Source organism: Argiope bruennichi, chromosome 4, assembly GCF_947563725.1.
Source record: "Argiope bruennichi chromosome 4, qqArgBrue1.1, whole genome shotgun sequence".
Taxonomy (NCBI): Eukaryota; Metazoa; Arthropoda; class Arachnida; order Araneae; family Araneidae; genus Argiope; species Argiope bruennichi.
The window spans coordinates 625,954-647,932 of record NC_079154.1 but is presented as its reverse complement, the minus strand read 5'-3'; the positions used below and the strand labels follow the sequence as shown (position 1 = coordinate 647,932).

General features: G+C 33.4%; 1 protein-coding gene across 2 annotated transcripts in view; it reads right to left on the bottom strand.

Annotated features, from left to right (window-relative positions):
- LOC129966879 (uncharacterized) overlaps window positions 1-21,979 on the bottom strand; it is a 59,669-nt gene that overhangs the window by 19,345 nt on the left and 18,345 nt on the right. The window contains exons 5-9 of one of the 2 annotated variants that reach the window (XM_056081484.1): window positions 19,320-19,400; window positions 16,619-16,694; window positions 10,475-10,508; window positions 8,667-8,724; window positions 8,543-8,582 (exon numbers count right to left, since the gene is read on the bottom strand). In XM_056081484.1, the coding sequence (XP_055937459.1) occupies window positions 8,543-8,582; window positions 8,667-8,724; window positions 10,475-10,508; window positions 16,619-16,694; window positions 19,320-19,400 (289 nt within the window). The remainder of the gene's footprint in view (window positions 1-8,542; window positions 8,583-8,666; window positions 8,725-10,474; window positions 10,509-16,618; window positions 16,695-19,319; window positions 19,401-21,979) is intronic. The other variant, XM_056081485.1, reaches the window with a different exon arrangement.

Genomic DNA, 21,979 nt, shown 5'->3' with positions numbered 1-21,979 from the left:
ATATATATATATATATATATATATATATATATATATATATATATATTATTCATTTTAAAACAAAGTTTTGGAGCTCGACCGATTTTGAGATGAAATAACAGCTATGACCTTTTTGAACCTCTTAAAAACGCATCTGCTGTCAAAAAAAGCAGACGTAATAACAAAGCAATACTGGTAAAAGCGGGTGAACCTTTTAAAACGCACCTGCTTTCAAAGAAGCATACATAATAATAATTCAGTACTGGTAAAAGCAGGTAAAAAATATATGCGATTAAAAGATGATGATGAAAATTGCCATTTACGCTTTATTCATTGCCTACGCGATTTCGAGCTTCAGTATTCATTTCTTACGTGACCCTTGACCAAAACAACATCATGTTCTCACATGATAATAATAATTTTCTACTTGATCTGTTAACAAGTTTAATGAACTGAAGCCGTTCGTAAAAAATGCGAGAACAGGAAAAGGAATTATTCACTGCTACAGTTTTATATGTTCTGCAAAATATATTCAATAATTTTCATCAAAACTTAATATTCAATAAAACTTAATAGCGGGTTTTAATGAATAAATTTGAATGCACTACATTAAAAAAACGAAACATCAAACAGAAAGAGCTCTTCTCTAAAAGTATGTAGAAATCTGCGATATAAATTTATTGATTATTATTTTCTTCCGACCTTAATGTTAGTCGTAATTGCCACAATGTTTTACCGTTCTTATGATACAAGTTTGAAATATTTTCAACATGGTAAAATAAGCCCAATCTTCATATCTCGATTATTAGAAATGGGGAAAAGTGAAGATGAAATACTAGAAGAAGCAATAAAAACGATACGAGCTGCATAGCTGCACTTGAACAATGAAACACATTGTTGCAAAATATGCTTAAAATGTTTTTCAAAAAATTGATTAAAAATTCTATGGCGAAAAAACTGGTATGACGGAAAACTAATCTGCTGAATTTCAAGATGATGTAAAAACTCTGCTTTTATTTCAATATTTTAGTAAGTTATAAAAAAACATCAAAATGTCTCTCCATTTTTCGATCTATTTATCTCTATCTAACTATTCTATACTAATAATAGATATGAATGTATGTGTTGGCTCTCTACAGGTCAGACCGTAGAGAGCTACAGGTATCACATTTGGCACATGTATTCTTTGGAAGTCAAGAATTTGCATCTCGGAGCGATTTTTAAATTTTTAATTACAATCTTAATGAATTAAAAATGAAGCTGGCATTTTTTGAGATAATATTCGAAAATATTGACGCGCAAGCATGACTTTTGCATCCAGTTGAAGCTAAATAAAAATATCTTTTTAATGATACCAATATTTTAACTTATAAATTAAGTTTCTATTTTCAATGAATTTTCAAAAAATATTTTAATTTTACTTTTACAACATGTCGCACAAAATAAAAATAAAATTTTTCCTATACGAGCAAATTTTAATGCATGGGAAAAAAATTAGCTTTTATCCACGTCACCATTAATAAAAGTTCAAATTAAAAAATAAGTTAACTGTGACTGGAAATTAAATCTAGAAAAGTGTCATTTTCAGTACGTGTCTTATGAAATAATGAATATAAATCTTATGAAATAATAAATAAGAAACATAATATTTTCTAAAAAAAAATAAATGCAAGAAAAATTTTTTCTATGACTTTTTACATTGTGTATATTATTAATTCAATAAGTCATTTTTATTTAAGGCAAATGTGATTTTATATATACGTTACGACCAAAGCCCGAAGTTCGGCCAGTTCGCGTTTTGGCCAAGAAGTTTGGCCAAAGTCCGAAATACTTGCAATTAATATTGCATATTCTACTTTGGTTGGCCATTTCACGAAGTGGCCGGAAATCCTTGGCCAAAGCCCGATGTGATAATCTGTACTTATATATAAAGCTCAATATGTGCGTGCGTGTGCATGTATGTGTGTTGGCGCTCTACAGTCCAAATTGTTTGACATACAGTCATCAAATTTGGCATATATATACCTTGGAGGTCGGGAATGTGCACCGTGGTGCGATTATTTAAAATTTTTAATTAGAATTTTAAATAATTAAAAATTAAGCGTAATTTCGGCGTTTTCTCGCTATAACCAGAAAATATTACAGCACGAAATCGATTTTTGAATCAAATTAAAGCTCAAAAAATTATCTTTTTAATGATACCAATGTTTGAATTTATAAATTATGCTTAGAATTTTAACGAATTTTTAAAGAAATATTTTAACCATATTTTTCAATAATATATTTCGCTCAAAATAAAAATGAAATTTAATCTGCACGAGCACGTCAAATTAAAAAAATATAGCTTTAATCAACGTGTTGTCATCACATTAACAGAAGCTCAAATTAAAAAAATATATCAACTATTATTGTAAATTTAATAAATAAAATTGTAATTTTCAGCAGGTGTCTGTTTAAAATGAAAAAAAAAATGAAATAAGATATTTTCTGAAAAGTAAAAGGAGGAAAAGTTTTCTATGAGCTTTGACAATACCTATATTATTAATATAATAAAACAATTTCATTTAAGGCAAACATAGTTTAATATATTTAGGATAATCATTTTAATCAGCGACCATCAGCTAATTTGGGGCATACATTTGCTAACAAAATGATCTAAAGGAACTAAATAATTAAATTTAATATAACTTTATTCACTAAATGTTCCGAAGAATCAGGAATTTTAAATTTTTACATAGGTCCTCTGCCCTTAGAATCATATTTAACAAAATATTCTTGAGACATCAATATTTTAAATAAAAATTGTTGAACTCCAATCAACTAAATCAATCATTAAAATTGACTGATTTATGAAATTTCAATATCACTCTTCTATAAAAACGGGCGATTTTAGACTACTTCACCGACTGCCTCAATGAAGATACGCGAATCTTCTTTCAGGGTTTCTCGACAGTGATTGGCCTGGGATTATAAAAATGTTGATTGTTCTAAAACTGATGCATAAAAACTTCATAAATCGGTCAGATTCATCGCAGAAGATAGGGACGTTTATTTATTTATTTAAAAGTTGAAGTGCCAAGAGTATTTCGCAGAATATGATTCCTTGGGACCAAAGGACTATGTAAAATTTAAAATTCGTAATTTTTTCATAAGTTCATTTATTAACTGAAATAAAGTAATCTATTTTTATTTGCATCATTTAAATCTTTTAAAAGTAAAAAAATAATTTTACGATGAATCAGAAATTTTTTTTTTTGAATAATTCTTTAAGATATTATATAAATTATTCTGCAGTGCTCATATAATTTCACTGCCGAGCGACTCTGATTTCAATTTTCATATTTAAAAAAATACATGGTTAGCTTCCATATAAAAAGCTTTTACACTGATTGCAGTTTAACATTTCCACTTTAATTTAAAGTAGAAATTTTATGGATACTGACAGAACATTAGAGAAAGTAATACAATGAACATAATTGTTTAAGGCCTACATAAAAGTATGACTGAATCATATAACTACCAAAATATGAAGCTCAAAAATATTTTGCTGAAAAAGCTACTAAGAGAATAAGTTACATTAATTGAAAATTTTAGCCATCATTAATACTGCGAACCGGCTGGTCGCCAAAGGCGACTTGTGGTAAATAAATATAATGACATTTATGTATAAAATATAAATAAGGACATGTTGTAGGTGAAATTCGACAGATGGCGCCAACAAAGAAATGTCTTTAAATGATATTAACAACAAAACTATTCTTCCTTCACATTTGTTTTAATTAGTTCTTATATTTGCTATTTGCCTTTGCAAAAAAAATTTCATATTTTTTGAAGCGATATTTCGGGAGACAATGTGATCTGGGATCTTTAACATTAGGTCCATGGAGCAGAAAAAGACTAAGGATCACCCTTAAAGGTAGTTGAAAACTGAATACTCAATTTGCCTTTGTATTCATACACGATACGCAACGCATTTGCTCAAGATATAATTCATTCATTTTGAAGGGCGCAAATCTAATTTTCACGCTATCACGTTGTTACAGCATATACGCTCACTGAATAATTTCTATTATGGCTTTAATATGAGAACAGAATAACACGAGATTATATTTTTATATATTACAAGCTTATTTTTAACAGAGGTGTCACTTATATTTGAACTCGTTTCTGAAACAATTGTACTTAAAAAAACAGTACACAAAGCACTCATTTTTAAATACTTCATTTTTAACAGTGTAAAACAATCTGCTCTTGATTCCTTTCTTCTTACTTTGGCCGATCGTCCCAAGCCATTTCGCGAATTGGCCGGCCAAAGCACAGAATCAAGAAAAGATCGGACATTGGCCGGTAAATTTACAGCAACGTTGGCCAGTTCGCAAACTGGCCGATTTCGGGCTTTGGCCGTAACATACAGTCAGTCACAAAAATCTACATACACTGATCAAAATAAAGGTTTCTCAAAAAGCAATTAAATTTCAATTTTAAAAATCATATCACTCCTTAAGTTTTCTCTAAAAAATTTGTTTTTCATAATAAAAATATTCGGAAATAATAATTTCTAGGTAATTTGTGATTTGTATAGTAATTATCAAGTCGCAAAAGTCTGCATACACCTGATTGGTGGACGGAAAAGAATTTGCATACGAAGCTATTTTGGAAGATTGTCTTAGTTTGAGGTTACATGTTTCATTATCTATTCTAATCTTCATTTCCCGAGATTTTTTGACATTGTAACTTCAACAAAATGAGCCAGGGAAAGGAAACATCTTTAGAACTTCGAAATATGATAGTAAGAATGAAATGTGAAAAGAAATCTTATGCAGAAATTGCAAAAATTGTAAAAAAAAGTCGGTCAACTGTTCAAACAATCTACAGAAATTATGTTATGCGTGGAAATGTGCTTAACAAATATTGATGTGGTCGTCCAAGGAAGCTTAATGATCGTGATGCAAGAACCATAGTAAGAAAAGAGATGAAAAATCCGAAAATTAGTGCTCCAAAATTAGCGAATCAAATTGCAACAGCTAGTGGAAAGAAAGTGCATCCAGAAACTGTTCGTAGAATCCTTCGATCAGCCGTCTAGAATGGTAGAGTTTCTAGACGAAAACCGTTCATTTCATCTATTAACAAACAAAAGAGACTTGATTTTGCTTCTGCACATATTGACCAAGATTTTAATTTTTGGAAAACAGTTGTTTTTACAGACGAGAGTAAGTTCAACGTGTTCGGGAGTGATGGCCGTGGAAAAATCTGGAGGAAAAAAAACACAGAAATGAATCCCGAGAATTTGACTCCAACTGTGAAACACGTTGGAGGCAGTGTTATGGTTTGGGGAGCAATGGCGGCCGCTGGAGTGGGCAATTTAGTGTTTATCGATGGCATAATGAATCGATTTGAATACCTGAAGATTTTGCAAGACAATCTACTTCCATCAGTTCGAAAATTCGGTCTTGGGAGCAACTTTGTCTTCTAGCAAGACAACGACCCAAAACATACAGCTAAGATTGTTAAGGAATGGTTACTCTATAAAACTCCTAAACAGCTCCATTCGCCGCCACAGTCCCCAGACCATAATCCCATCGAGCACCTTTGGGTGGAAGTTGATAGGAGAGTTCGGGAGCAATCGGTAACAAGCAAGGAAACCCTAAAGAAGGCAATAGAGTTTGCATGGTCTCAAATTACACCTGCGACGACAAAAAATCTGGTTATGTCGATGCCAAACCGAATTCAGGCAGTTGTTACTTCAAAGTGAGGTCCTACAAAGTATTAATGTCACATTTTTTGGCATTTAATTCTGAAAGTTTGTATTGTTCTGTCTCTGTATGTAGACTTTTGTGACTATATAATTTAATATGTTGTTAATTTTTATTATATTTTAACGAATTTGTTTATATTTTTTTCTTAGATATGAGTTATTATCCAAGATGTTAACGAAAATAAATTTGTATATACAAAAATATGAGTAAAGTGCTAGATCTGAGAAAATTAGCGGGTGTATGTAGACTTTTGTGACTGACTGTATATAGGATATCTACTCTAGTTAGGGCCCTAAAGCTATTTTGTAAACCTTTAATATTAGACATACGTACATCTGACAACAAAATGATCTAAATGAAGTAAATATTTATATTTATGTAACTTCAGTCAATAAATGTTCTGATGAATTATGAAATTTAAATTTTTACATAGATCCTCTACGCTATGAATCATATTTAACGAAATATTCTTAAGACGCAAATATTTTAAATTTAAAAGAGTTGCACTCCAATCAACTAAATCAATCACTAAAGCTGACTGATTTATGAAAATGTGTGACATCCCTTTTCCTAAAAAAGACTTTCCCATCCACCGTCTTAAGGAAAAATACGTCAGTCAGGCACGGAGGTCTCCAAGGCTGATTATTAGATGCCTGTATGTGCGCATTATGCACGCCATATAACCTATAGCTACCAAACTTGTCCCACATATAGTTTGGAGAATGAAAATGTGTACCTCAAAGCGATTTTTTTAAATTTTTTTAATTAATTAAAATTCTTAATTAATTAAAAATTTTAATTTATTAAAAACCAAATTCTGACGCTTTTCCTCGATAACTACCAAAAATATTACAACACAAAACTGTTTTTTTTTACATCATCTTAATGTTCAAATATAATCTTTTCAAGAATATCAATATTTTAACCTATAAATTGTTTATATTTTAATGAATTTTTTTTTAAAAAAATTTAATTAGCTTTTATCAACCCATTGCCATCACGTTGACAAAACTAAAAAGATCAAGTTAATTCTTATTGCAAACTAAAAAGTGCAATGCTCAGCGCATGTTTGTATGAAATAAAATAAAGAGGAGATACGATATTTTTTTTACAAAAAAAGAATAAGCAAAAAAGATTGCGAGGATTTAAAATATTTATATTAATAATTCAGTTTTATTTAAGCGATGCATAGTTTAATGTATACAGGATAGCCACTCCAATGAGTAACCAACAGCTCATTTCTAAAACTTTAATAAAAGGTATATGCGCTTAATAAATAATGGTCTAAATCATTATATTTTATGTAGTTTGAGTCAACAAATACTTTGATAAATCACAATTTTTAAAGTTTTATACAGATTCTCTGTTCTGTGATTCACGTTTAATAAAACATTCTTGGGAGATTATTATTTTAAAGAAAAAATTTCTACTCTTTTTCAATTGAAACTTAATGGGTTATGAAAATTTGAATGTCTCTTCTATAAAAATGCGCCATTTTAGATCTGTCCATCGACCGTCTTGAAGAAAATATGCTATTCAGAGTCTGGACTTTCCTTAAGGCTGATTGTCTAAAACAATTCAATTGTTGATTGTCCTAAAATAATGACATTCAAGGCTTTATAACTCTGTCGGTCTCAGGAGATTGAAAAATTTTATTGAATGTGATTTATAGGATAGAAAGACTTGGTAGATGTTCTTAATTAGCTGCCGATAATTACAATTGTCCACAAAAGTAAATGTGTTGATTGAAAAAGAATAAAATATTATTCATAGCATTTAAATCTTTTTGAAGGTAAGAATGAATTTAATGATGACTCAATTTTTTATTGAATAATTCTTGGAAATATTAGATACATTATTTTTTTTTAAATATTCTATGGTACACAGAAGACAAGAATATTCAACGATTCGATTTTCTGCTTTCATATTTTAAAAAGTTAGATTTTAATTTCAACAAAAAAGTGTTCGTATTTATTGAAATTTCATCTCTTCCATTTCAAATATAAATCTTTCGACAGCTGACAGAAAGTGAGAGAGATGCATAGCACAATATAATAAATATCATTTGGCTTCTATAATATTATAAGTTATATAACTATCAAAAATGTGTAACTTAAAAACATTTCGCTGAAGAAACTATTCTGAGACCAAGTAACACAAATATTTAATTGTAAAACTTAAAGAGCATTACTCTTGGCGAATCAGCTGGTCGTCAAAGGTGACTAATAATTAATTAAAATTATAGTTAAAATTTTTTAAAAAACAGCTCCAAAATTTCAATTTCTAACCATCTAAACTATATATGTTCTGTTATGTGGAGTTCTAAGTCAAATGGTTTTTCCTGTAGAATGTCAACACGCATACTCATGCATTTTCTCTTATGAGTAGAGATTTCAGATTCATTTTACAGGCGTCGTACAAACTTTCACATCGTGATAATGAAAGAGTTCGCTGCCAGATGAACCCTGCTTGTAATACAGAGTTTGTATGCGGAAGCAGAAATCTCCCGAAGAAGTAGAGAAGAAGGATGCTTACATTTTTTTTTCACTCGTTTTAGCTTCATTTAATCTTAAAAATATCAATTTTCAAATCTTTACCAATAGTTCAGTTATGACCGTGCGCTAAGTCAAGAATTTATTGTTCCGCATATATCGCTTGCAAAAATTTTGAGTTCGTATCTTTATTATCGGCTTCACATTACTTCTGATTTTTTTTTTTTTTTTTTTTGCCTTCCTCAATTCATTTTCTCACTGGAAACTTCAGAAAAAATTAGCATTAAATGATTGCGAATAGAGGGCGATACTCACGGCAAGTTTCCACTTAGCGAGCAGTTCCTCCAGGACTTCTCTATGAAAAATTGATAATAAAGAGTATTAGAACATGTTGAGGGGTGCCAGGTGGATCTGTGTTTTAGAATGATTTGTTTCTTACTTCTGCAGAGATTCCCGCTGCTCGTCACTGTAAGTGGGCCCGAAGCTCCTTAGAAACTCTTGCAAAAACGAAAAAAAAAAAAAAAAAAAAATTAAAGTGTGCAAATGCATTGTTTTGATTGCAAATGTTTCAAACTGATAATTACTTTTAACCAGCCAATGCTATGGCAAGGGTAAAGGGCTGCTGAGGAATCGAAGTGGAAATTCTAAAAATATTTTTCTCACAATAAAATACAATTAATTCTTTTTTAGTTTTCTCGTGCGCCATAAGGAAATTAGAGTGATCATCAAAAATTCTGACCTCCAGAATCTGATGGAACAGAGGGTTCGTTCCTCTGTCTGCGGATTTGTGAAAACGGTAATCAAAGGTGCGAATGACCTGAACATCAAGATCTTTTGAGAAATCCATCCGTGGGAAGAACTGTCTATTCTTCAGTCCCTCACTCGAAAATACAAATGGATAAAATTTAACAGTATTTTATAACTAGTAGGTCTTTATCAGACTTGGGGCCAAATTCATCAAAGTGGATGTGATGACAGAAACAAACAGAGGCACACTGGCTTGTCATCAATATTGTAGCCTCCTGATATACTTTGGGGGACATAAGGGACAAGATGGCGTCCGAAATCTATACCCGGTCTACCATGTAGCACAAAACGTGTCGCATTGTGTTGGTTTCACGAGATTATTTGGGAGAAACCGCAGTTTTCTCCCGCGGAGAGCAGAGTCAGAGTGAGCCCGTGAGGAGACTTCCTCCGCCCTCTTCGGCAAGAAATTGGGGATGTTCCTATTCTGTTTCGCACGATACATAACTCTTAAAAGGTCATTCCCATCTTCCATTACCTCCTGTACATTCCATTCAGATGTTTGCTTCTTTATTTACCATCGTTCCAGCATGTTTCTTACAGCGCAGATCAGGAGAAATAATAGCATATTTATGTCACAGCATGCCAGTGTACGGAACTACGGAACGAAACTGAAACTAAATGGAAAATAAGGTTACTTTTTGCTCTCGGGTATGTCAAATACGTTTCGTTGGTTTCAATTTGGAAGAAAAATAAACGCGAGAATGCAAGACCGCCATATCTGCAATGAGCTCGCTAACAATCTTCCAAATAATAATTAAGTTCAAGACCTATTATTGATGTTTGCTTAGACACATGTTAAGACTTCGTTTTTACACGATGCGTCGTACTCGTGTTTCGAATCATAGCTTTTCTTAAATCTGTCCCTCAAAAATTCTCGGATGCATTTAAATATTTTGGGTACCCTTTTTAGTCTCATGTGGATTAAAAAATGAATGAATGTGACATCCCTCTAGTAGTTAAAGAATCTAAAATGGCTTTTTTTTTTTTTATCAGATCATTACTCACTTCTTGCGAGTGGGAGATTTAAGCTATTTCGTACACCTCAGAGTTTCTGTCCTTCAAAATGTTTGGTTGGCGTTAAAAAAGACTTGAAACATTTATGTTGTAATTTTTTTTCCAAAATGAAGAGCCTCATGCCAGCTCGGAAGTATGGAATTTTGGCATAAATAAAGTCAGTCATTGAGCTAGAGACAGCCTGATGGACCTTTCAATTTCAGAACTTTGTCGATGATCCGCGGACCAGAGATTGAAAAGGGGGAAAGCATCCGAAAAACTACTGATCATTCGAAAAATGCAAAAATATTGTAACGGGCTTTTTCTTCCTTTTTCTACTACTTAAAATATCTGTAATCATAAGTTATTTCAAATATGTTGGAATGACAAGTCCATAGCGTTAATTGAAACACTGCGAATCTTTTTTTTACATTGAAAAGTTCTTACCTTTTCGTATATGGAAAGCTTCTTTTTCATATCTCTGAAAAAAATTTAAAACGTTTATCAATTGAAAATATTTTTATGATTTTCTTTTTTATAGGATCATTTTGCATTTAATGAGATGTTTTATCAAACATAACATAGCATCATCTTTCCTACAAGATCGTATTTTCGTTTACAGAAATTTTTTTAACCGTCTTGATATTAGGAAAATTTTAGGAATTTTCTTTCAACATTATCGGGATATGTATTGCTCTTCTTTAAGAAAAAAGACGAATAATCATTTTTCGTTTAAGATTCCAAGTACAACCAGAGAGAAGCAAATTTGCAAAGTGTAAGCATTTTTTTTTTTGACGGAAAGTCGTTAGTTGGAACATATTATCGAACACGAAATAGCCAGATTCTTTTAGGAAGGACTTCAGATTCTGTCTATTAATATTTAAACAAATTTGTTTGCCATCAAATTTGAAATGACTCACAAGAAAAGTTTCCGAACATTTATTTTATTCCTTAAAATGTTGCACATTTCAATAATTTTTGTTTCATTGAAATATATGTTTCAGTGTCAGCTTTTACAGAATAATAAAACTTTTTTTTGGTGTATTCTTTTATATGCCTTTGGCTTAGAATTTAGGATTTATTAATCAGCTTTTTCTTTCCAGGTTAAATCTTACCTGAAACAAAAAACATTTAGTTTTTTTTACTTCCTCTCGTAATTTTTTTTTGTTTTTTGTTTCCGTTAATAAAATCAACTTATTCTGTAAGAATTGAGTTACACAATGAATATTTCATGTAAAATTTTCCTATTTTCCTCTGACTTATTCACTCTTTAATATAATCAAAGTAAAAGGCATAAATGGATCCTGAGTGAAGAGAGAGAAAAGTTGCGAAAGTAAAGAGATTTCCAACTCTGACGTCAGGCACGTCTGCGTGAAAAATACGCACTGCCATTTGAATGCTTCGTCTTGCTTTCAGCTTCTTGGACGGAAACGACACGCCTCTTGAAGACAGCCCAGATAAATGGTAAAGTTTTATTACCTGAATGGACAAAGCGCCGCACAGACATTACTTGTTTAACATAGAAGCCGCCGGTGACTACTGTACTGGAAGACTGATTTTGTGTATGACAAACACTACCCTCAATGATAATCTGTGACTGTTGAGATGCATCCTATGGCAGGAGAAGATCGCCTCGCAAACGCACTCGGAGAGTTTCGCGCTCACTGGTGTGCCGAATTCTGTGATTCATAAAATTCTACGCGCTGTTTTTCACATATTCCCACACCGTTTTGAGCCTACGCAGATTCTGGAAACGGAAGATTGTCGAAAAGAGGATGTCCTGTAAGTGCATGATAGCGATGCTTCTCATGTAGGATCTTCTGCCAAACTTTTGTTAGCACAACAATGAGGGGATCATGGCCACTAAGATGACTCGTTCTCGCACCAGTGGATTTCTATCGATAAGAATATCTGGAACTCAAAGTGTACACCTCAAATCCTCAACTGTACTGATTTGAAAGAGGCCACCCGATGCGAGATTCTACATTTCTCTTCATATAGTAAATGCTGTAATGCCTTGCACCCTCTACCACAAGTGTGACGGGGGATATGACATCTATGTGGGACGCGGATAGGTTTAAAATTTTTGAAACATATAAATGTTTTCCTTACCATTACTTTTCTATTTTTAATGAATTGTTTTCGAGTTTGTGTTTCCATTCTTGCCTAACACTGACCGTTGCTTCAAATCCATTTTAAATTCTTTACTTTAAAGGTTACGTTACCATAAAAAAGCAATAGTTGTTGCTATTTGTAAATTTCGAAATTTGATCACTGTAACCGCCACTGTGAGAGCTGGACTATTGTATTTCATAGTATTCTGAGCGCCTGCCATATATATATTGCCAGCATTTAAAACTGTATTCTGTTCCTTCGAATACTAGAGGGTCGGATATCACCTAAGTTTTTTAAAATCATTGCACTATTGTAAACAAAATATATATACTGTGCATGAAAATATTCCGTAAATTTTACATTTTAAACTAGTATTTAAAATTTCGTTCAATTAATCACTTACTTAAGTGTAGAAATTAATTTATAAATATGTTACCACAGAACATTTGCTCACTCTGGTTCCCCATCTCATTGGGATAAGTAGAAAAATACCCCCCCCCACACACACACACACTTCATACACTATAAAATTCAAAAATAGTAATCAGAAAATATTTTTTAAAGAATATGGGGAACTCAATTTAAATGCGAGTTTCCTGACTGATGTTGAAATTTTCATTGCAGTCGTAAAGCGGGAGGGAGAGCGCCCTCTGTTTCTCCAGAGCGTCCCTCAACCGATTTTAAGAAACTGTTTCTTGTAATTATTCTGCGTGCGCTCACAGAGGTATGCGCACGTGTATGAAATAGCGAGAAAAGTAACTTTTAAATATAATTTTGGTAAATATTGTATATTTTTTAAAACTTTAGAATTAACATATATATTATTTTCGGAAATCGCTGACAAGTAAATTCTTACGCATGATGGATATTAAACTTTATTATCAAAGTATTTTAAGTAAATTTCAAAGTAAATTGAATAGAAAAGTACTTAAAATATGGTTTACGTTTTTTTATTTTAATTTTGAAAAATATTAATATAAAGTTCAGTGTTAAAAAATAATCTAATATGTAAAAATTTCGTGTCACGGTGTTTGGGTTCGTACTCGTCCGAAGCGGCTCGACCGATTTTTATGAAATTTTTTATGCATATTTGGTAGGTATGAGAATAGGTCGTAAAGTATATTTCATAACGCTAGGTAATTAGGGTGTCCCTATCCCGTCATTCCACGTTCAACGTACGCCGATGAGATCAACGCTTGCATGAAATCATCACCACTGTTGTGTAATGTTGAAAAAGTCAAGATAAAAATAAACATGCGCATCCAAATACTACAAGATCTTTCTGCTGACACATTCTCGGACCAATTGTTAGATGTCGGCTATGGAAAAGTTGCTGTCTATGTATAAAATTGTCCACTCATTTCTGCACTATCGGTGATTCACAAAATGCTCTCATTGACCGCATATTTCCCGATGTACGCAAACAATACATATATCACGCGTGGCTGGCAGAAAGAGTCATTTTGGCAGCAAAAAATGTGGACGTCGACGATTTAAACTTCAAGATACATTAGTCGTTGCCAAGCGACTTGGTATCATACAAATCGATCGATACAGTTTGCGATGCTAACTAAGCTGTAAATTTCCCAACAGAGTTTTTGAACTCACTGGATTTGTCAGGCATGTCAGCACACCTTCTACGACTAAATTTGGATCTCTGGTTATTATACTTCGGAATTCGAATAAACCACAGCTGTGCAATGGCACGCGATTGGTCTTTAAAAAAATTGACGAAAAACGTTATCGAAGCCACCATTTTGAATGGCGAATTTCGAGCCGAAAATGTTTTGCTGCCACGAATTCCAGTGATTCTCACATACGTGCCAATTGAATTCAGACGCGTTCAATTTCCTATTAGATTGGAATTCGCAGTGACAATCAACAAGTCGCAAGGCCAAGCGATGTCTGTTTGAGGCTTAGATTTGGGCACACATGTTTTTCTCAGGTGGCATGTTCTCGCGTGGGCAAACCATCGAGCTTATTTGTGTTGGCTAAAGACGGACTCACAAAAAATATCGTACACTCAATTGCTCTTCGAAATGAATATTGATTTTCTTTATTTCATTGTTATACTTTAGGATAAAAAATATATTACTTTTTTCACTTTACTTTTAACTTTTAAGAGATCAAACGATGTACTATATGTTCATTATGTTAATGAAATACATTGTATTGAGAAAATGAATGGTTGGTGTTTTTTTTTGTTTGTTCTTATCGGCGATCATCGTCTACAGCGCTCCCTTCCTCTTTCTGTCATAGATCCCATCCCCACACACTTACAATACATTCGTTATTTTTAAACTAACAATGAAAATGTTCACTATTCTAATTTATATAGCAGAACAACGTTTGCCGGGTCGGCTAGTGTTTTAAAAAATAATTTAATGCTTGATGCTCAGTCATTAAACAATTCTATATACAGCCAACTTATCCTAAATAAACAGAACATGAAAAGTATTTGGAAAATTTTAATTTACTGATCATAAAACATGAGTGGACGGCTTTTATAAAGAAGATCATTTAATAATCTTATGCACACTGCATTTATTTAGTTGTTTAGAGGATAGGATAATCGCTTATTCCGGAATCATGGTGCGAAAAACTAAAAACCTTAAAAAAACCTTTAAAAAAAACATGTCTTCTCATGCTAGCCGAGCATGTCTTACCCTGAATGTATATTGATCATTCACAAATTCAGCAATTTTAATAAAATGTTTTTGATCATCATTTTACAGACATGCATCATGGGCCAGCGGGGGGCCTAGTGGTAAGGGGACCGAGGATTCAAGGCTTGATTCTACAAAGAATAAGCAGACCCAATGCACTCCAAACCCAAATGCAGCATCGCAAGGCGCGAAGAGGAAGGGCCGCCGTTCTTACTGTTCCGACCTTGTCTCAAAATTCGGTCTCCAGATAGCACTGGTGTAGTTCTGGCACGGCGCATTAATAAAAGCAAAACTTTGATAGTGAGGTAATCTTTTTCGTCGCCGGCCCTCGGATTTGTGACCCTGCCGACGAATATGGAGAGGGCCTCAGTCAATAAAAAATGAATGCATGATTAAATTTTTTAATTTTTAATACTAGGGAGGGGCATAAATGTTTTCCTTTATTCATATTTAAATAATAAAACACGGCTTTTAACACATTATTATAAGAATGTAACCCATTAATATAATCGTTATTTTATTTGCTTAATTTCTTGTTTACTTTTCAGTCAGCATTATTTCTCAATGAAAAAAAAAATCTGAATATAAATATATAAATCATTACTACAGCAGAAAACTGATTGTTTTTTTATCACTGCCATATTGACGCCAAATTAAAGAATAATCATCATCGCGAATAAAATTGGAATTCTCAGAAATCTTAGCACTCATCTTAGAGGAATCTGAATTTTTTGTTTTTCTTATTCTCATAGTGGTGTTTTTTAGTTTTTAGTATTTGGTTTCCTTCAGTTCCAAGTGCATCTTAAGCCTTTGTTTTTTAGTTTTTCCATTCCGGTTCTAAAAATTTCTTTACTCCCATTTTTCTTTTCCTTTTTCATTTAATTTCTTTACTTTCTCATTCTAAAGAGATCTTGATGATCATTAACCTAAGTAGAGAGTGTGTCCCCCCCCCTTCAAATTTTCAGATTGAGTAAATTAATCTTTTTTTTTTTTAATTTTGGAAAGTAGAGCAGTAGTACTAATTGTGACGTTTTGGGTTGGATTCTCCGATAATTTACTGTCTTGCCGCCACTTTCCGGCTGCCAATAACTCAGATGGGATTGTTTAAAGATTGAATAACAGAAAGCACAGAAGCTGATCAGAATTAATTTGGGAGTTGAAAGGTATCACTGTCATTTATAGAGCCTAAAGCATTTTTTGAACGATACAAATGCCTCCCTTCCTTTAGAACTTTTCACTCTTTAAAAAAAATGGAACCAAAGGGAAACTAAAGGTATTTTGTATGACACTTAAAGTAGTCTCGTTATTTTTTTCGCCCGGCCAACTTCTGTCGAACAATGTCTCAAGTTGTAAGCAGCAGAATTTCCACCACTCATGGACGTCTCAGCCGCACCAGTGCAATCGAAGACTTGACCTGGATTTAGGAGAGAAGACGCACCGAGTTTTACCAATAAGTGATTTGGGCATAGTCCGAATAGGAAGGAAAAATCGCAGCCCGCGTGACCCCGCCTGCACAGTTGCCCATTCTTACTATAAATATGGCGGCAGGCATATTCAGAAAGGAATTTCGTAACTAATCTCTCCGTATAAAAAGTATATACTGTATACGAAACAATTATAAAGACGTATTTTGCGTGACTTATCATGATATAAAACTTGCTTAGTCGTTGCATCCGCATTGCAAAGAAATGAATGAAATTGTTGAAAAATATTTGTTTTGAATCATGCCTTGCATCCGTCGGCAAAAGCTTAAAAATCGGTTTTACTTTTCATTTAAGAACAGTTTCGGCCAGATCATTCTGAAACATACCTCAGGTGACAAAGTTTTCAAAAATTCCGAACACATCAGACACTCCAACATTTGCTGTTCTAGTTCCTGCAACTCACTGAAATATTGAAATGAATAAATTATAAAGTTCTAGAATAAAAAGAAAAATTAATATCAGAGGATGAGTGTTTAAAACATCGTTCATTTTTTATCAAAATACTTTTCATTTATAACTATGAATGTTACAAACCGGGAACAAAATGATTAAAAATTTATAAATTTGATAATAAACCCAATTTTAAAAAAATATCTAATTTCTCTTGTTCTCATACGACATCTTGTCTTAAGTAAACTAGAATTGCTTCGTTTTAAATTATTTTAATTAAATAATTACTTCTATTTTCAATTGATCAAAATTAATTTATTGGGGTATTTCTTCTTTGAATGAAGACATTAAATAAATGCCGATTTTAGGACATTCAAAATGGCTGCTATTCATCTCTTTTTTTCTATGTTTTATGGCTCTGATCATTTAATCAAGGGGGCAGCCGCAGCTACGCAATCTGCGTGCGTTTCAGATTTCAAGCGAGCAGTTGGAATATTTCCTCTTGTGTAATGACGACTCAATTGTGATTCACGGACAGCTTTTAAGAAATGTCTTTCGAAAGTAGCAGTAGAGCAATTTCCTTTAATGGTTGTCAGAAAAATTTAACATTTTGGATTTTACAGTCAGGAGACTTTGATTTTTTGAAGTGCTAGTAATTGATTATTAAATGAATCAATCTTTCTCTTTTTGAGATATATAATTTGTGCCCAGGTGAAAAAAAGCATTGTATGAAATTCCAGATTGTAGATAGTGTGATGGTATTTTCAATTGCACATGCGCGGTTAATGACTCGCATCCATATTCACATTTCTGACGAGTTATTTTTGCAATTCGTTGTACGATGAATTCTAGCAGACAGCATTAATACTTGTCACTCTTTTCGTGTGGAAGGGCAGCATTCTTCAGAAATTTTTCGTAGGATGAAAAAGGTGCGCAGGGAGCTGCATCTTATTCAATGCCGGCATTATGCCACTGGAGGCGCAAATGTCAAGGGTCTTGCTGTTCGCCGCGGGTAGGTGAATGTTGTGAGCAACAGTTTTCAGCCGGGAAGAGCTCATAAGAAAGAATCGCCGAACTTCCACACGGGAAATTACTGCTGATAAGCAAAGGAACTTTGTATCACATGAACCGCAAAAAGTTTGGTTATGGCAAAGTTTGTGCACAGAGGGTGTCCAAGTATTTGTCAGCAACTCGGAACTTGCACACTGAAGCCACCCATTTCTTTTCTACGCCCTGGGATCAGTATAGTCTATGTGAATGGTGATTATTTATGGTTGTAACATTGTTATTAAATTTTCTTTGCTTATAACTAGTCTCCTTTTGGATTGGGCACACAGAGTTTTATCTTTAATTGCTGCATACATTTTGAATAATATGGACTTCCTCGGTTCTTCAAATTTCGAGGAAAGCCCTTTTACTCTTTCTCGTGTTTATTTCAAAGCATATTTAGAATATATCTGCGTAGCAAATAATAAATCATTCAAAGTCATTTATCTTTTCAAGGACTCGGTCAGTATAAGTAATGGTTTATCGTTAGCTCACTCTCTAAACTGATCAGTTCACCGCTCCTTTGTCAGTCATTTTTGATGTATACAACTCTACATTGTAAGTATAATATCTCAATCGATACTGTTTGGGTTAATCTTTTAATATCTGTTTTTTTCACTATTCAGCATTCAATAACTATTCTGTTGATTAGGTGAGCATATGTATCCGGTTATTATCAATGATACAAGTTGCTTACTTTGCACTTTTGAATTACATATAGCAACAACAAAAATCTGCAGATGACATGTAGAGAGATCTGTGGGAGTTCTCAGTGGCCCTTCTCTCAATGTTATGCAAATGGGAAAGACTGATTTTTCTCAAATATTGAGTGTAACAGCCGTTGTACAGGCAATGGGACACATCATTTTGTGTGAACAACGCACGAAATTCTAAGATGAAGTGCAACATTTTAGAAATGCTGTGCTGCATAGATCTCAAACTAACCGGTGTTAAAAATCATTGTTATAATAGACGCCATATTTGTCCTCGAACGTGGACCCTATCTTTTAAAATATCAGCATCTTTTGGAAGAGACATGATAGTTTTACCGTTACGCCTCAGAAGGTAATACGTGCCGGCACTACAATACCATTCGAATGAGATTGTTCCGTCCAAAACTACTTGAATAGGAAGGGTACTTTTTTTTCTTTGTCCGAGTGTGGCTTTGGGTGATTGAACAAAGCAACTGATTCGCGCGATTGAGGGAAAAGGTGCAACCATCAGGTTTCGGTTGTTGCAGATTTTGCATTTTGGATATTGCCGGAAAATAATTTGCATTGATTTCGTTACACTGACATATGACCTGGTAGATCACGAGGACAATATACTGCCAAGAGGTGTTATTTTAGACAAATAATGCGTTTTAATTATTCAAGGCGTGATTCTCCTTCTATCCCTTGACTCCCGAAAATCCGCCAGGTGAATCAGACGATAAGAAAGATGGATTGTTTTAATTTTTTATTGTTAATTCCGATATTTTAGAATTCATTCAAACTTGGTTCTGCCGCTCTTTTACATCATTGAGTTTGAATGGTATTCTTTGGATTCAATAGTTAAACCAAGATTCAGAAAACAAATTCCGCCACTTACGTCTTAAGAGTGAATAATTTGTTTTCGGATACCATCACCAACTCCACTTTGTCGTAGTTCCTCTTCGCGATGTCAGTGACTCTGAAAGGAGAAGAAACGGCGTTTTGTAATCAACAGATAATGCTTTATTATTTACTGCATAGAAATGAAGAAATGATAACACATGTTTTCTGTGATATTAAGAAAATATTTACCTAAAACATGTTTTTAATTTCAATTATTAACTAACCAGTTTTGTTGATCAGTTGTATTTCAAAAATCATTACATCTAAAGTATATATCTTCATGTCAAAGATCTCTCTAATAATGATCTAATATATAAAAATTTCGTGTCACGGTGTTTGTGTTCGTACTCTCCCGAAACGGCTCGATCGATTTTTATAAAAATTTTTTATGTGTATTTGGTAAATATGAGAAAGGATATTTCATAACGCTAGGTAATTAGGGTGTCCCTATCCAGAATTTTTTCTATCTTTTTTTGACAATTTTTTTTTATTTGGCATCAAAAAATACCTATAATCCCAAATGTTCACCCTCCTACTCCCATCAGATGGAGTGCGTCTACCTGCGGCTGCTGTTAGTTAATGTCACCGGCCCATTGTCATTCCAAGATGTACGTAAAGAGAAGAGGCAATAATATCCAACATATAAAAATGCATGCCTTGCACTTGGCTTGCTCGAAGACGGCAATCACTGGGACGATATGCTTGCTGAAGCAGCATTGAGCTGTACAGCAACACAAAATCGTTGACTATTCGCAATAGTTTTGACTACTCTGTTTCTCCTTTCAGGGGATTTCAGACAAATACTTCCCTTCATTCCTCGTTCGACGTACGCTGATGAGATCAACGCTTGCTTGAAATCATCGCCACTGTGGTGCAATGTTCAAAAAGTCCAGCTAAAAATAAACATGAGCGTCCGTTGCTACAAGATCCATCTGGACACATTCTCGGACCAATTGTTAGATATCGGCGATGGAAAAGTTGCTGTCTATAAAAATATTGGATGCATAAAATTGTCCACTCATTTCTGCACTATCGGTGATTCGCAAAATGCTCTCATTGACCGCATATTTCCCGATGTACGCACACAATACATAAATCATGTGTGGCTGGCAGAAAGAGCCATTTTGGCAGCAAAAAATGTGGACGTCGACGATTTAGACTTCAAGATACATCAGTCGTTGCCAAGCGACTTGGTATCATACAAATGATCGATCAGTTTGCGATGTTAATGACGCTGTAAATGATCCAACAGAGTTTTTGAACTCACTGGATTTACCAGGCATGTAACCACACCTTCTAAGACTGATAGTTGGATCTCCGGTTATTTTACTTCGGAATTTGAACCCACCAAGGCTGTGCAATGGCACACGATTGGTCATTAAAAAATGGATGAAAAACGTTATCGAAGCCACCATTTTCAATGGCAAATTCCGAGCCGAACATGTTTTGCTGTTACGAATTCCAATGATTCTCACAGACGTGCCAATTGAATTCAAACGTGTTCAATTTCCTATTAGGTTGGCATTCGCAATGACAGTCAATAAGTCGCAAGGCCAAACGATGTCTGTTTGCGGCTTAGATTTGGGCACACATGTTTTTCACAGGTGGCATGTTCTCGCGTGGGCAAACCATCGAGCTTATTTGTGTTGGCTAAAGACGGACTCACAAAAAATATCGTACACTCAATTGCTCTTCGAAATGGATATTGATTTTCTTTATTTCATTTTTATACTTTAGGATTAAAAATATATTACTTTTTTCACTTTACGTTTAACTTTTAAGAGATCAAACAATGTATATGTTCGTTACGTTAATGAAATACATTGCATTGAGAAAATGAATGGCTGGTGTTTTCTTGTTTTTATTGGAGATCATCGTCTACAGCGCTCCATTCCTCTTTCTGCCACAGATCCCATCCCCACACACTTACAATACACTCGTTATTTTTTAAACAACCAAAATATTCACTAGAAATAATTTATATGGCAGAACAACGTTTGCCGAGTCAGCTAGTATTTATAATAATAACCAATACATTAATTTGACCAGTTTTTCACCCAGATTCATTGCCCCGATTTCGCAAATTTTTGTTTCATAGGAAAGTCAATGATATTTAGATTCTTCATCAATGATCTCTTGTTCTAAACCACCGTTCATTTTCAATATAACACTATTTCATTTTACATTTTCTGTGAGAGAAAAAAAAAACCCTTCAGATTTCCACAGTCAGAAACACTAAATAAAATATCTAATGAATTGATTTCACATGAAATCTCAAAGACCCTAGATATATCGTCTGCCCTCTGCGCATTCATTTTTTATAGATATTTTAAAATAAAACTTAGCCGCCAACCTCAACAATTGGATCGATTTTGGCAATTTTCGTTGCCAATTAATTTTGTGAATTTACAAGCAAATTTAATTCATCAGAATGCTCTATCAATATTATGGAATCATAAATTAAAATAGTTCCTTCATTAGTTTTGATAATGTTATTATTCCTTAAAATTGGCCAACGTGATTATATTAACGTTATTCGAATGATTGATGAAGGCGACTGTAGTTAATAAGATTAATTTAGTCGTGCCAATCGACTTTGATGAACAACATCTTATCACAAAAAATAACAAAAGTGTAATTGCACGAATATGAGTA